The sequence below is a fragment of the Emydura macquarii genome, unplaced genomic scaffold (assembly GCF_026122565.2).
Source record: "Emydura macquarii macquarii isolate MOO-44397 ecotype Brisbane River unplaced genomic scaffold, CSIRO-AGI_Emac_v2 contig_1230, whole genome shotgun sequence".
NCBI classification, from domain to species: domain Eukaryota; kingdom Metazoa; phylum Chordata; order Testudines; family Chelidae; genus Emydura; species Emydura macquarii.
In genome coordinates, this window is record NW_027131367.1 from 1,914,335 (window position 1) to 1,929,431 (window position 15,097).

At 40.5% G+C, this 15,097-nt stretch overlaps 1 protein-coding gene across 7 annotated transcripts in view; it reads left to right on the forward strand.

Annotated features, from left to right (window-relative positions):
- The first annotated feature begins 1,275 nt into the window (after positions 1-1,275).
- RPTOR (regulatory associated protein of MTOR complex 1) overlaps positions 1,276-15,097 on the forward strand; it is a 257,671-nt gene continuing 243,849 nt past the window's right edge. For 6 of the 7 annotated variants that reach the window (XM_067547232.1, XM_067547233.1, XM_067547234.1 and 3 more), the window contains exon 1: positions 5,156-5,858. In XM_067547232.1, the coding sequence (XP_067403333.1) occupies positions 5,697-5,858 (162 nt within the window). In that variant the 5' untranslated portion in view covers positions 5,156-5,696. Of the gene's footprint in view, positions 1,332-5,155; positions 5,859-15,097 lie in introns of those variants that run through there. The other variant, XM_067547239.1, reaches the window with a different exon arrangement.

A 15,097-nucleotide genomic window follows, 5' to 3' on the forward strand; every position in this document is an offset into this window, starting at 1 on the left:
ACAAAAATATTGTTTGAAAGTAAGTGATAGATACAGGTAACAGAGGAATCCCTTTGAATTGTCTCTTATTGGGAGATCTTTAAAACTACAGGCTCTCTCTGTAGGTAAATCGTTTATATTCTCCAGTGTAGGGGGCTTCTAGAGGAAAGGTTGCTTCCACGCTGTCATTTAATGTGGGAGAAACACAAGGCAGGATGACAAGCAATCAGCACATAGGTGATAAACAGGTTTTGATTTCAACATCATGAGCACTTGACAAATAATTGGCTGAGTTTGGGATGCCTTCCACTCAACCTGATGGTATTTCTGTTTGGACATGTCTGTCTGTTTGTAATGTGACGACTTTCAAATGCTACATCTGATCAATTCCAAAATTTCAGGATTATATAAGGCATTGGTGGGCAGAGTCCTACTGATTTTGGGGAAAAGTGAAGAACTGGAAGGGAAAAGAAGAGAAATAATAATGGGGCGGGGGGAGAAGGGAAGTGCACAGAGCCTCCTGGTATGGGCAGAGGTGGGAATGAGGGGCCCTGGAATAGGGGACATGCAGAATCACTGGCATGGGGGAAAGGGAGGCACACAGAGCCTCTGGCATGTGGAGGACTATGATGGACCCTGGGAAAGAGAGGAGGGAGGAATGTGGGGCACAGAGAGTCTTTGCATGGGGGAGGAGGTTTGCGCATGTCCTTGAAATAGCAAAGAGCTTGTAGTGTGTGCAATGAGGTCGGCCTGTAGAAGCAATAAAGTGTGCGACCCCTAATAAATTATCCTAATTTGACCAACCTTGCAGGGCTGAGGTGCTAGACATGAGAGAAGCTGCCTCATTCCCTGTGCCCATCTAGCAGTTGTGTTGAGCCGAAGCATTCTCACTAGCAGTCCCTAGGTTTGAATGGCTGGGAGTGGACAACAGAGAGTTCTCCATGGAGAGTCACTGACTTTGCAATAAACCCCCTCAGGTAGTCTGATAGAATCTAAAATTTAAGGCCTGGTGTAAAACCCATCTGTTCACCCGGACTTTTGCCTGTGGTGTATTCATTTTCCTGGGTGTTCTTGGCATGCATGGGGACGCTACCCTAGCATTTATAATTTTATTATGACAGGAGGTAATTAATTTATTATATTATTTAAATGATAATAAAACACCTATTAACAGCTTTGCATGCCATAACAATTAATTAGACTTATAATTGCGTAATGGTGATCACTGATCAGCACTAAATAATCAGATACAAATAAATAAACTCACCCAGCTAACAAGTCAAAGTCACAAAAAAGCCATCCCAAGAACATTGCTTTCCAGGGATTTCCAGACATTTGTTGGCAGCATCATGGTATATTTTAAAAATTGTATTTTATGCATAAAAATGTAGCTAGAATCTTTGGCAAATGCAATGTGGTTTCATTAATCCAATTATATATAGAAGCATTTAACATGTAAATACGTGTACAGTTTGAGTAGATTGCCATCAAAGGTAAACACTCTCAAGAATGGGGCTGGAAAACCCCCATTTAGAGCAACTTTTGAGTTTTGAACACAGTTTGTTTGAGAATGAGGAGTAAATCCATTGAAGTCAATAAGCCAGCCTCTCCATTTCCCTGCATTTTGCACAGTCATTTGCATCAGTGCAAAGCGGATGCAAGTGGATGTAAAATGCTGTCACATCAGATTAGTAATGATTTTCACTCACGTTGTAGTGGTGCAGGGCAATGGAGAAAGGGGCTCAACAGAGTTACGCTGGTGTAAAACTAGTCAGGCCCCAGGACTTAAAAATCACAGACAGATTTCATTTTAAAAACTCTCTTCATTTGAAGATTGTTAGGAACGTAATTTATAATATTTCAGTGCAAGCTGGTCGGAAAGGCCTACTCTAGGATCCGTTTTGTGGTGAGTTTTGAGTGATAGGAATGTAAACTATGTGGGTTTGAGCGTGCCTGCTTTTAAGGCCTCAGTGGTAATTGATGAGCTAGTCTGTTCTGTGTTCTGCGAAGTCATTTCATCAGAGGAACACAGAGGGCATTATATTGAACAGCTCCTCCCAAAGCGGCTCAAGTTGAAAATACAGTATGGTTAGACAATTAGCAGAAGTGACTGAGAGGCCCTGAAACATATATTGGTGGGTTTGTCAGAACGTCTGTGTTTTCCCTTTCATTCCCTCACTTCCTCCCTACGAACAAAAGTGGACCACAGGATCTTACTTGTTTCCCCTGGAGCAAAAAGCACCATCATAAATTTGCTTTTTTTGGCTTTTAATTAGGGCTGTCAAACAGTTTTTTAATAACGAGATTAAAAAACAGTCACGATTAATTGCAGTTTTAATCGCATTGTCAAACAATAATAGAATGCCACTTTAAATTTATTATAAATATTTTTGGATGTGTTTCTACATTTTCAAATATATTGATATCAATAACAACACAGAATACAAAGTATGTAGTGCTCACTTTATATTTATTTTTATTACAAATATTTGCACTGTAAAAAAGATTAAAAAAATAGTACTTTTCAATTCATCTCATACAAGTACGGTGGTGTAATCTCTTCATTGTGAAAGTGCACCTTACAAATGTAGCATTTATTTTTTACATGATTGCACTCAAAAACAATACAATGTAGAACTTCAGTGCTGACAAGTCAAAGCATGAAGGGACATATGAATGTTTAGCAACTCTGGTACTTAACTACTTTGCAACATTGGCTACAATAGTGTTGTGCAAATACCTGTTCTCATTTTCAGGTGACATAAATAAGAAGTGGGGAGCATTATTGCCCGTAAATGTAAACAAACTTGTTTGATTTGGCATTAAACTAGTTAATTTGTTTGCATTAATTGCATGCATTAACTGCGATTAATTGACAGCCCTAGTTTTTATTTGTTTAATTACATAATATTCTCCACAATGTATTACAAAAGCCTGAAATATATAAACAAATCTCAGCCCATTTGACAACTTCAGGCAGAAAATTAAAGTCTGGCAGAGTTTTAACCTAAAAGTGTTGTGAATATAAAGCCCACCTCATCTCCTGCCTAGTGTCTTAGCTGCATAGAATAACACCTCCCCTTCCTCCTGCTTTGTGAATAGCTTATTCCAAAATAATTGCACACAAATTTCCTCTTTTCTAAAACTTCAGGGGCCTTGTGGTTTCAGCATGAAAATCCAGACATGTGAGAGGCACAAGGAGAGGGGGAACACTCTGCCTCTGTGCGGAATGTAAATAAGGATCACCTTGATCAATCCCATTTATACACTTTCAGGGTACCACTTGTGTCAGATAAATTGATCATTTTCCCCCTTGAATTTATGTAAAATGGATTCTGAGCCAGAGAATTCTAAATGTTGATGGTTTTATTGTGAAAAAGTCCCGCTATAAATGTCTGAATAACCTAAGGGTTAAAAAGAATCAGGGTTCTCCATGTGTTGTCCTGATGCAACATCATAAAAATAGGATCCATTCCTAAATTTTTATCATGATCTTTGAGGTACTTAGGGCTTATTGGTGTAAATCAGAATAACTTTAGTGATGTTAATGGAGCTACATCACTGATCTGGCCCTTAGACATAACAAGAACATCCCTGTCACTACCTTCTGTTCTCCAAACACTATAGGCATATGTTCTTCATCCAGACATTGCTGGTTATGTTAATGCTCTTCTCAGAGTTGTGCTGAACTAAGTCCAGGACCCTGGTACTCAAAGATGATTTGGTAGGATAGAGATTTTGTGGTACAAGTAAACAATTAAAATATGTAAAGCAGCAGCTATGTGAGGTTGAGCTCCAGCCCAAACAAAGCAGGAAAACAATGCTTGGAAACAGAAAGAGACAGTGTTAGTAGAGAAGAAGGGTAAAACGTTAAAGATATTAGAAACACAACAGAGTGAAGTCAATAAAAAAGCTATTTGAAAAATATTTATTTCTCTGTGTTTGCTGTATTGAATCTTGTCCACCTTTTCTTACCTGTATCTCCCATGCCTGCTTTCTAAGCTGTACGCTTGTTGGGGCAGGGACCATCTTTTTCTTCTATAACTGTACAGTGCCTAGCACAGTGGAGCCCTGGTCCATGTCTGGGCCTCCTGGGTGCTACTGAAATACAAATATAGGATTAATAATACATATTTTCAGTTTATCTTCATGCTCTGGGCAAAGGAGTCATCCTATGGTAGAGGCCCATTTCCTTAACTTATTAAATATAGTAGTATATATTTTGTATGTTTTGTATTTAAAGCTTGCTAAAATTATGCCTTCTTTATTAAGCCTTGTATAAAAAGGCCTAAGGCTAAAGTCCTCATTGGGGCTTTGCTGGGTGGGCATTTTGGAAGGGTTTTTTTTTTTTTTTTTTTTTGGGGGGGGGGGGGGGGAGTCTTGATGCAATGTTTTGGGGATTCTGGGGAAATTTGGGGCTTGTTAAGAGTTTTGGGGTGCTAGGAAGATGTTTGGGTGCTGTGGACATTTTATGAGGTTCTGTGTAGTGTTTTGGGGCATTTTAAAGGCGTTTGGGAGACTATTGTAGGGAGGGCGGATATTGGGTCTGCAGTTTTGGACATTTTGAATGGAGCAGTGAGGAGTTTGGAATGTTTTGGGGCTGCTGCTAGGAGTTTGGGGCAATTTGGAGGGTGCTATGGGGGAATTTGTTGGGATTAAAGGATATTTTGGTTTACCAGGATGTTTTGTGTTTTTGGGGATGCTGTAGGGAACCGGGGGCGGGGGAGGGGGGGGCGTTAAATGTAGTCAGGGTATTTGGGGATTGCTGTGGGGTGTTGAGTATTTTGGGGGGCTGGGGTGTTTGGAGGCTCTTCAGAGTTTGGGAGGAGTTTGGGGTGCCCTGGGTTGTTTGGGTGTACCAGGGGTGTTGTAGGGTAGTATGCGGGGATCCTGTGTTGATTTGGGGTGTTTTGAGGGTGCTGGGTGGTATTTTGGGGAGAGTAGGGGCTTGTGGGGTCTTTGGCGGGTGCTGTGGGGATGCTGAGATTCTGGGGGAGCGCCCGTGACACACCCGGAGCAGGCTGAGAGGATGCTCTGGTAACCCTGGTAACCCCAGCCCCTTCTCCCCCGCCTTTCCCTCCCCAGTAGTTGCGGTCTCGAACGCTGCCGGCCTGGTTTGTCTCAGGCGGCGGCCCGTCCCCGCGGTGCATTGTGGGCTGTAGCAATATGGCCGCCTCCTTGGTATGCTACTGAGGGGGAGTTTCACTCTCCGGCGCTGCAGGACGATCCCCCCCCGCGGGGGCCGTAGCCAGCCGAGCCGCCAGGGGCCCGTGTGTGTGCGCGAGAAGGAGCCGGGGGCGGGGGGAGGCTCGATGGGCCGAGCCCGGCTCCCGCCGCAGCAGCCGGGGAGCATGCAGGGCCCGCGGGGCTAGAGGCGTGACGGGAGGCCCGAAGCCCCCGAGAGCTTAGCGACACCTCAGCCCTCCCCGGGGCCGAGGAGAAGCCGCCTTCCTCAGAGTCCGGCCGGGGCTGCTGTCTGCGGACGGCCCCGAGGCGGAGACTCGCTGGCTCTGAGCGCCCCTGCAGACGCACCTGGGGCAGGACCCCGCTATTCCCCCCTGCAGGTGGGAAAGGGACACTCCGAGCCGCCCCAGAACATCCCCTTCTGCCTTTCCGAGCCCCTCCTGGGATAGGGACCCCACAGGCCCCTTCCTCTCCCCAGCGGGTGCTGGGGTGGAGATTGCCGAGCACTTGTGGCCTGTCACCCTTCTCCCCTGATGGAGTCTGAGATGCTGCAGTCGCCTCTCCTGGGGCTCGGGGAGGAGGATGATTCAGACCTGACTGACTGGAACTTGCCTCTGGCCTTCATGAAGAAGCGGCACTGTGAGAAGATTGAGGGCTCCAAGTCTCTGGCCCAGAGCTGGAGGATGAAGGACCGGGTAATGCTCTGGGGCAGAGGATTTTTTTGGGGGGGATGAGGGAGAAGGATACAAGGAGGCTCTGGTTTTAGTCCAGGGTGTGCAGCATGCCCTCAAATGCATCATTAGGTGTTTGTTTCTAGTAATCAGGTTTGTCTTTGTCCCATGCACTTGTTGCATGACTACAGTGGAAGTGAACATATTAACAGATTATAAATGCTGGTTAGAGTTCCTAATTATATGCATTTTAAATAGCTGCATTGAGCTTCTTTAAAACTTGTGCTCTCCTGACAAGATAGTGGCGTCTTAATACAGAGCTCTCTGGGTCAGGTTAATGGTGTGGGCAGAAGGTGCAGTAAATGCAGACATTATGTTCTGTGAACTTGTCCTGTAGGGGGTTGTTTAGTTCTTCTTGGGAATGTTGTATGGAATATATGAGTAATGCATTCTTACCAGAACAGTATTAGGATCATAGTATTTTAGAGATGGAAAAATACCTGTTTGATCCTGAGGCACGTTTACTTGCCAGGCAAGATAGTGTCCCCTGACCAAATATCTATTGACCATTAAGCTGATGCTGTACTAAGTCTTATGACTAAAAGGCAAAGCTTTCTGTCAGGCCCATACAATCCTCTGTGGCTTGGTTGCCTCAGCTAAACTTTTCTCATTAAATATAAATCCATAAATGTGGGAGGGAAAAGAGTATGTACTTGATCTACTGTTAGAAGTGGCTCTGAGCTATAGAATTTCTGAAATCTTGGAAATATACCACCCTTGTGTGTCTGTGTGTTATGGACAAATTAAAAAAACCAACATTTTCAGTGAATTATTATTGTAATCTTGGAAAATGGGTTGTAGGAAGTAATTCTGCATTGGACCTGTAGAGATGGACTAGATGGAACCTAATAGGGTTTTTTATTTTTGGTTTTCTTGTTGCTTTGATAATACAATTGTGATGTCAGAATGTTCCATAATTGTGATGTCATTCTTATTTAATAATCATCCCCCCACTCCCTCCCCAAAAGACCCCTGACACTTCAAATCTCTGGGAATGTTGACTTATAATTAAACATGTTCATTACAGCAGGGCCTAGGGACGAACCAAGATTGGGGCCCCAACTGTTCAGTGTAGTACAGTCCCTGCCCTGAATAATGTATAGTTTAAATAGACAAGATAGACAAAGGGTAGTGTAAAGGGATATAAGGTACACGGAGAATTATCATGGCAGCAATCATGTTAGTTTCACAGTGTTTTTTGGAAGGGAGAGGGTGTTAGGGTATTAGCTAAACAGGAAGGGTGCCTGGGACAGAGCTAGTGAGAAGAAGGGGCATAGGGGTGGAGTGAGGTTGAGGTGAAGAGACTGGGTGGGAGGAGGTTGGAGCAAACATCCAACCAGCTCAGGTAAGACCAAGTCCAGTCAGAACTGTAGAAAATATTATCTTCTGTCCTTGCTTGAACTCATTCTGTATCTGCTTTGCCTACTTTAGCTTCTGGCTGGCTCCTCTCTGCAGTTTTCCCCCCAAAGACCAGTTGGCTGGTGGGAGGGGAGGCACTGCATGGGTCCTACTGTCCCTAGAGGGGATGTCTCCTCTACCCAGTTCTGAGTCCAGGGGGCATTGCAAAGTAGGAGGGGAGATGATGGCCCCATTTTATCCTCTGGACCTGGTACATCTTCAGCTAGATCTGAGATACTGGAGGTTCCAGTTTACATGAGAGACAAAGAAATGTTGTCCTGACCTCTCTGTGCTTATTAATGATTCTGTTGCCCACTAAGAATCTGTTTGTTAATTCACGTGTCCTGCCCAAACTCTGTTCTGAATGCACAAAACAGATATTATCCGTAGTTTCAATTGGATACATTATTCTTTATTTCCTGCCCTAAACTGTTGTGTGGTATCACTGTGTGCTGTTAAATACTTCCCGTGTTTCATCTTGGAAGTGACTACTTCAATGATAGATAAGTAACATTTATATATACATTGTATAACGTGTACAGTTAGTAAAATACATGAAGCGCTTTGGGGTGGAAGATGCTATATGAATAATACAGGCTTATATGCTTGTCATTCAGCAGTGCTTATATGCTTCTGTTTTAACTTTCACTTTTATATGAAAAACCTAATTAGGAAGTAAAATGTACCAATGAAGCTATCCAAATAAAAAAGATTAAAAACTGCTACAGCCATGTGATGGTGCTACTGATTGCAGCCCTGTGAACCAGAGAGAGAGAATGAGAGTTGTCTTTGAAAACAAATGCAAACTAAATGCCTGCCTAATTTGGGCTGTTTGAGGAGTGGAGAGTAACTTTTCACTGTTTTGAATCCCTTTTCCTTTCTGATCTTTCTTATCCCCACCTTATCTGTGAGTTCTTTATATCAAAGAAGATTTTTAGGTAAATGGAATTATACTTCTCTTAAATCCCAACTCAGATGTTCCAGAAGTCACTTTAAAAAACAAACAAACAAACAAATAAACTTGTGTGGGAGGAAGGAAAACTCCTTTTTGCTGTCTGCAGCTTCCTGGTCTTGCTATCCATTGTAGCACTTAATCTCTGCTTCCTGAGACACAGTAGCCAAAATCAAATAATCACTTGTATTCACCATTGGTACTTGGAAGCCTTTCCCCCTTCTTTTAAAAAGTGATTGGGATATTTTGATGTGGAATCTGCCCTCCATAAGAGTATCTGATAATGGTGTCCTAGCAACATGCTCGTACATGTATGCCATAATTTTGATCTTTGCCAAGCTATGGGGAGACTTTTCACTGAACCCTAATAACTACTGTGATGAAAAAAATCTGATGATAAATGCATAGCCTACGATATAAATTATGTAAACCCATTTTTGCAACTCAAATGCCATTTGAAATGAGAAGATTTAGGTTCTTGTCACATGCTGGCAGTTGTAATTCTGCAAAGGCACATATGTGGGGCAAAGACCGCAAATTAGAGACAAAACTTAAATAGTACAGTATCAAAGTGAGATTTGTGTCATTTATGGGGATGTGGTGATTGTTTCTTGTCCAAATCTTAACCTACTGTACAAATGCTGCTTAAAAAATAAACAAAACACACCTTCACTGTTCTCCTGATCCTGAAAATTCTTACCAGCTCTTCTAAAGAGGGCTGTATGTTAGACAAACTTCACCGGTCTCTACTGGGCAACCGGGTTATCATTAATGACAAACAGGTGGTGATGAGTTCATGATCATGCAGGTAGCTCTTGGCAATTTGCTGCTTGTGCCTGTGCACTCAGTTCTTGTGAGCAAAGAAGATATGAAAAATACAAGAATCCTGTCTTCCTACAACCCCTGCAGGCAAAATTCGTGTACATTTCCTGCCTAGTTTTCTCACAAGTAGGCGCAGAGGGGCAGCATGATTTTCATGCTTTTGTAAACCAAAACACAGCTGGTATGTTTAATTCTGTGCCTCTCTGCCTTGACTTTCTCTCTTTAATAAAACATTTTGTGTAGCTTCTAACATTAGAAATATAGTGTGACAGCACCAAGTTGTTGTGGAATGAAAGTATATTAGCCTAGAATGGGTGGGCAGATTAAAGGTATTCTATACATTGTAAACTTCTAATTTTGTGACATTTTATATTTGAACAAGCGTATTGTAATATAAAGGGAGCACTGTAGTTGTAGTCTAAGATTTTGGTTTTTGTATATATACTTCATTTTCACTACACCCACTTGTGGTTAGGCTTAGCAGAGAAGAAAAGGCCTTATTGGACTGTGGAACTGGAACTGTTTTGTATTAGAGGCTCTTTCCAAGTCAGAGTTGCTGTGTATTAGCAGAGCACTATGTGAAATGCTTGCATTACTACTGCCCATGCTATGCCAGGTCTGTGATTGAACTAGAAGACTTTTTAATGTCTAGTATTATCAATTGGGCACCTTCCATGATCACAACATTTAATACTTTTTTTAAAAAAGAACTTTTATAATAAATGCATTTGAATGTCCTTTTGGAAAATAGTTTTTAGCTTTCTAATGAAAGCAGAAGTTAGTTTCAGCACATATGATTAAAGATGAAGAGTCCATCAAAATATGAAAAATGACAAAGTGGTGATTCCCCAAAGAGTCTCTGAAAGGGCAAGGCCATTTTTAATATTTAATGCTATCTGGCAAACCTTCAAAAAGTTTGAAAATAATTTTGTTTTGCCTTTTTCTCTTTAACCCTGGCTCCCCCCCCCCCCTTGTATTTTTAAATAGAGCTAGAATTAAGCATATTGTTGCCACTAAATAAAAAACCCAATTATGTAAGCATCTTGTCATACCAAAATGTTTGTGCCCTGGCATCCTCTCTTTTGAGAACACAGCGCTTGGAACAGAGTATGTCAGTTAATTGCTGGAGAGCTGGTAGAGGGAACACACAGATTTTGATTTTCAGACTGACGAATAAAGCAGGTGGCATTTTTAAATCTATCAGAGTCACCTGCTGAAATCTTGGTTTGGCAAAGTTATAGTGGGACTGGCATTCAGGCTATAAGATTAGAACCCAAACTGAATCTGGCCTAGAATAAAGCTCTGCTTGACCCAGTTGAAAGCCCCCTGTGCATCTTGAATGAGAGAGTAGACCGTGCCATATGTGTTTTATTTTCTGAACTGAGGTGTATGATGACCATATCCCTTTCCTTAGATCCTCACTTACTACTGTTCTTTTATGAAACTTCTAATTTATTTTCCTCCCCTGCCTGCAAATCTCTCTTGTCAGAGTTCAGGAATGAGACTGATCTGATCAAGGCTCCTGAAATGCATTCTCATTGACTTATAGTATGTACTCAAATAAGAGTGACTCCAAATCCAACTCTGTTTCATCATGTAATGATGTATACTGTAGTCTCAGTGAATGTCACTAAACATTGTGGGCCAGAATCTACTATCCTTACTTATGCTGAGTGGCACCTTTTCTTCTCTGAGAGGCCTCATTATTTTCAGTGGAGCTTTTCATGGAGTATGGTGCAACTCAATGTGAGCAAGGCTGGCCTTGTGTGAACTTAACTGCAGAATTGTTGTTTATATTATATACTGTTTCTTTAACTGAAGAAGACAGGAGCAAATCTTGACTTGTCAACTTGAGCAGTTAAGTTTTCTGAACCATAAATATTCATAGATTCATAAATTTCAAGGCCAGAAGGAAACATTGTGATCATCTAGTCTGACCTCCTGTATAACACAGGCCAGAGAACTTTTATTGTTGGTGCATCTACATTGAACTTTGTCACTTGTGTCAAGTGAGCTTTTCTTTATTTCGGGATCAGTGATGTTTTGTTTTGTAGCATATAGATGGTGTCTCTGTGAATCTGATTAATTTGATCAGGTATGCATTGTACACACCTGCCATTCATATGTGTGTAGTTGCTTTTCCTACTAGAATGTAGGGGTTTAGGGATATACAGTGAACAGTTAAAATATTAGACAATTTAATTTAGAAACTATTCTGTTTGTTGTTGTTGTCAGTTGTTGGCTGCATGTGTTCTCCCAGTGTTTATGCTGTCCCAGCTCTGTGCAGATAGCCGATACAGTAAACCACAGTTGGATTACCTAATAAGATCGGAGATCCTTTTCAGTAATGAAGGCACCAGGCCAGGTTTATTGCCGACAAAGCAAGGTAAAAATTGCCTTACGTGCTACAAGTACACTTAATACACTTACATGGCCGTGACAATGGACCGGCTCAGAAAATGGCAGGACTTTCCGTTTTTTATTCTGCCAGACAAAGATGCTTCCTCTGAGACCACAAGTTGCATATTGCCCTTCTGACGTGTAGCTACCACCCTCCGATGTGGTAAGATACTACCCTTTACCTTGCACAGGATGGTCCGATCAAAACATCTCTATTATTTTGTCTCAACATCTTTATCCATCATATTGTCAAAATATCTCTATCTATCATATTTTTAAGACATCTGTATCCATCAGATTGTCATCCTGGCCTTAGAGAGGAGTCAGTGTGCCCTTGTTATCTTTGAGGGTGAGCTTTTACCATTCCTGGTATTGGGATGTTCTGGTACCAGCTTTCTGGAATGTGCTTGCTGAGTATTCTGTACCTAGCGCTTCTTTAGAAATGTGGGGTTTTTTTTGCAATACCAGCTCTGTTCTTGCCAGTTTCTGTGAACTTTTATGCAGGTTCACAGCCTGCTAACTTTGCTTTATAACAGCAGGGTTTGACTGTTACATTAGCTCAGGTCTCATACTGGCCTGTTATCCTAGGCCTCATGTCTCAGGCTCTCACTTTCTACTACATTTGTCTTCTATTTCCTTTATCTCCCTTTGTTACCAAAAATAGTTACTGAGATTTAGAGTATGTTTTTCTTAGATGTCTTCTGCTTCTATTGCTTTTTTCCTACCTTGTGATATTCGTTTCCCCAGCAACCAATTGTGATATCACCAATGCTTACTATGACTTGATGTAGTGAATAAGTACCAGAAATTAATCTTAAAATCTAGCAGGTGCTTCAGGATTCATTAAAGAAATTGACATTTATTAAACATTCAGTCATCCCCTTCCATTTAGCTCAGTCCTGGTAATTTGCACATATTTTAAAAACAAAGTATACAGTTGTAGGTGAACAGGGGGTAAAAAAGCTGAACCAGTTCTTATTGCCAGTAACTCTGATAGCCCATCAAAAATGATCGTTAAAGGTTACTGGTATATCCAGAAAAGCAAGTAACTTTATTTAACTAGAGACCAGACAGGTATTGCATAGAACACCTTTTCTGTGTGAAGTATTGTGAGATGGTGGTGTGGTTAATGTATAGGGAAATACAGCAGCTGTTACACACTTAGTAATAGCTCACGAGTTGTTGGATTTAAGAACCTGCTTTAATGATGCCTGGAAGGCTGTGGTTATCCCTTTTCTTTTCAAGAAGTACCAAGGAATTTTTAGATTCCAGCATTGTAGAGGGGATCTTGTTGATAATAGGTTCAGAGCAATGTGTATGAGCCCATATGCAGGGGAGTTCTCAATATAGTTGGGTGTAAATGGTGCAGACTGAATTCCCTGATTTTTTTTTTTTGAGGCAATTTTGTTTGGGGGGAAAGAATTCTGAATTCAGAATTTTCAAAAATGCCAAAGTCACTTAGGACGCCAAGTCCCATTGACTTTCAATGGAATTTGTTTTTAAAAGTCACTTGTAAGCCCATACGAAACTCCCACCCAAAGTCTTTGCTTCATTTTTTGAAGATCCTACCTGTGCTAATAACAATATAATATAGCATATAGGATACTAATGTGTGTCTGCCCCCACAACAGATCCCAATATGCTAATCTGATAGTTCTAAATTGTGTGTTTCCTTGAGAGCCACATAATGTTTGCAGCTTTCACTTAATTTAAAATGTTTGGATCCATGTAAAACACAGCAATAAGGGAAACAGAATACATACTGTACAGCTTCTATTTTCCTTCTTAAAAGCAGGTTCATTCCAAACAGCAGAGCAAAGAGCTATTTGTTATATTTCTGTATCCATTAAGTAGATCATGAAAATTGAGACCTAGTCCAGGAGTAGCATGTTAATATCTGAACTAGTGGTGGTAATACCTCTGAAGAGGTGGGTGATCTGGAATAACCAGATTATGACGACATTTGGGTGTAGGTGGAATCTGAGAAATTACTGCTAATCCAGGACAAACTACCTTTCCAGTGATGTAAGGCACAACTTTCAATTAGTCTGTGAAGAGTTAATTTCTCATTATTCTAAATTTAAATAATGAAGGTAATAGGGCTTCCCCTACTTCTCTTGGGAGGCAATTTGACAGTCTAATAGATTTCCTTATTAAGAAGTGTTCCCTGCTATTCACTCTGTTTGTTAATTTCATTCCATTGTTATATCTCCCGTACTACACTAAATAACCTCTTCTCATCCTTTTGTGTCCTTCAGTGATTCCTGAAAATCCATTCCCTTTTTTTGCTTGCTGTAGCATACTCTCCTCCGACTCTCTCAATTTCGTGTTGCAGCCACGTTCATTTCAGCCATGGACCAGACTCTTTGGTACCTATTGTGGTGTTTGTTAATCAATTGAGTGAGATGGTAGGCAGTCCTTTCCCTAACTTCTCCTCAATCAGACTGTGAACTTGTTCTCGCCTTTTCACTACAGCTTCTGTTTCTGCCTTTGATAGATTGGAAAGCAATATTTGGCTGCTGGCATCATCTTGTGAAGCCTTGCCCAAGGGTAACTAAAAATTGATGATTTTTAAAATTTGAATTAAATCTAGATTGATTTTTTAAAAAATAAACTTATTTAAAATTCAGTTTGAAATTGGCAACTTATATTAAGGCCTAAATGTATTAAAATAATTTAAATTTAAATACAAAAACAGTATTAAGCGATATACATTTGCTGCTGAAGTTCTAAAGAAAGTCAGACCGCTGAACTGGAGGAAGTCACTGACTAGACACCTGGAACCAGATTTTGTTGAAGTGCTAAATAAGTTTTTGATAGTAGTAATCTCTTCTACAAGTGCAGAGAGAACATTTCCTTCGTTTCAGTTTATTCAGCTAGTTCAGTTCAATGACTAGTTCATTCAGAGTTGAGAAACTGGTTGGGAGTTGAAAAAGCAAGAAAGCTTATGTTCCTCATCTAATCCATGCATAAAAGCTAGGTGTGAGAGGATGAGATCTACCAGTTCTAAAACCTGTGTTTCTTGTCACCATGTGCATCATCATTTCAGTTCATGAACTATGGATAATACTTCCTTTATTTAATAAATCAGTTAGTTTTACATGCAAAACATCTGATAAACTTTTTTCTTATGTATCCAACACACTTAAGATAGTTTTATTTGGCTAATAAAATAAGATAAAATGCTGTTTTTGTGCCTTTTATTTGAATTCTAGTTTTCTTTCAAATAAAGTTTGACACAAATCACAAATAAAAAATAATAATCTAGTAAAATATAAAATGAACCATTCACCATTTTCCAAGACAAAAAGCATACTAAATTAAGAATTTGAATATATGTGAAGCTATATAATAGTTTAAATAAATGTATGTAAATATAGCGTATCATCCTGATTAGCAAAAAGAAGCACCAATTTAGGGTAAAGGCTATACTTAGTTGGAAATTAATATGTTTTAATGATTACCAACCAGAGAAGATCAGCCTTTCTTTAGGAAAATAACTAAAAAAGGGCAGGACTAAGTATTATCTAGACTGTCCCTGAAGGGTGTTTCTTATCTGCTCTTAAAAATCTCCAATGACGGAGATTCCGCAGCCTCGCTAGGCAATTTATTCAAGTGCTTAACTACCATG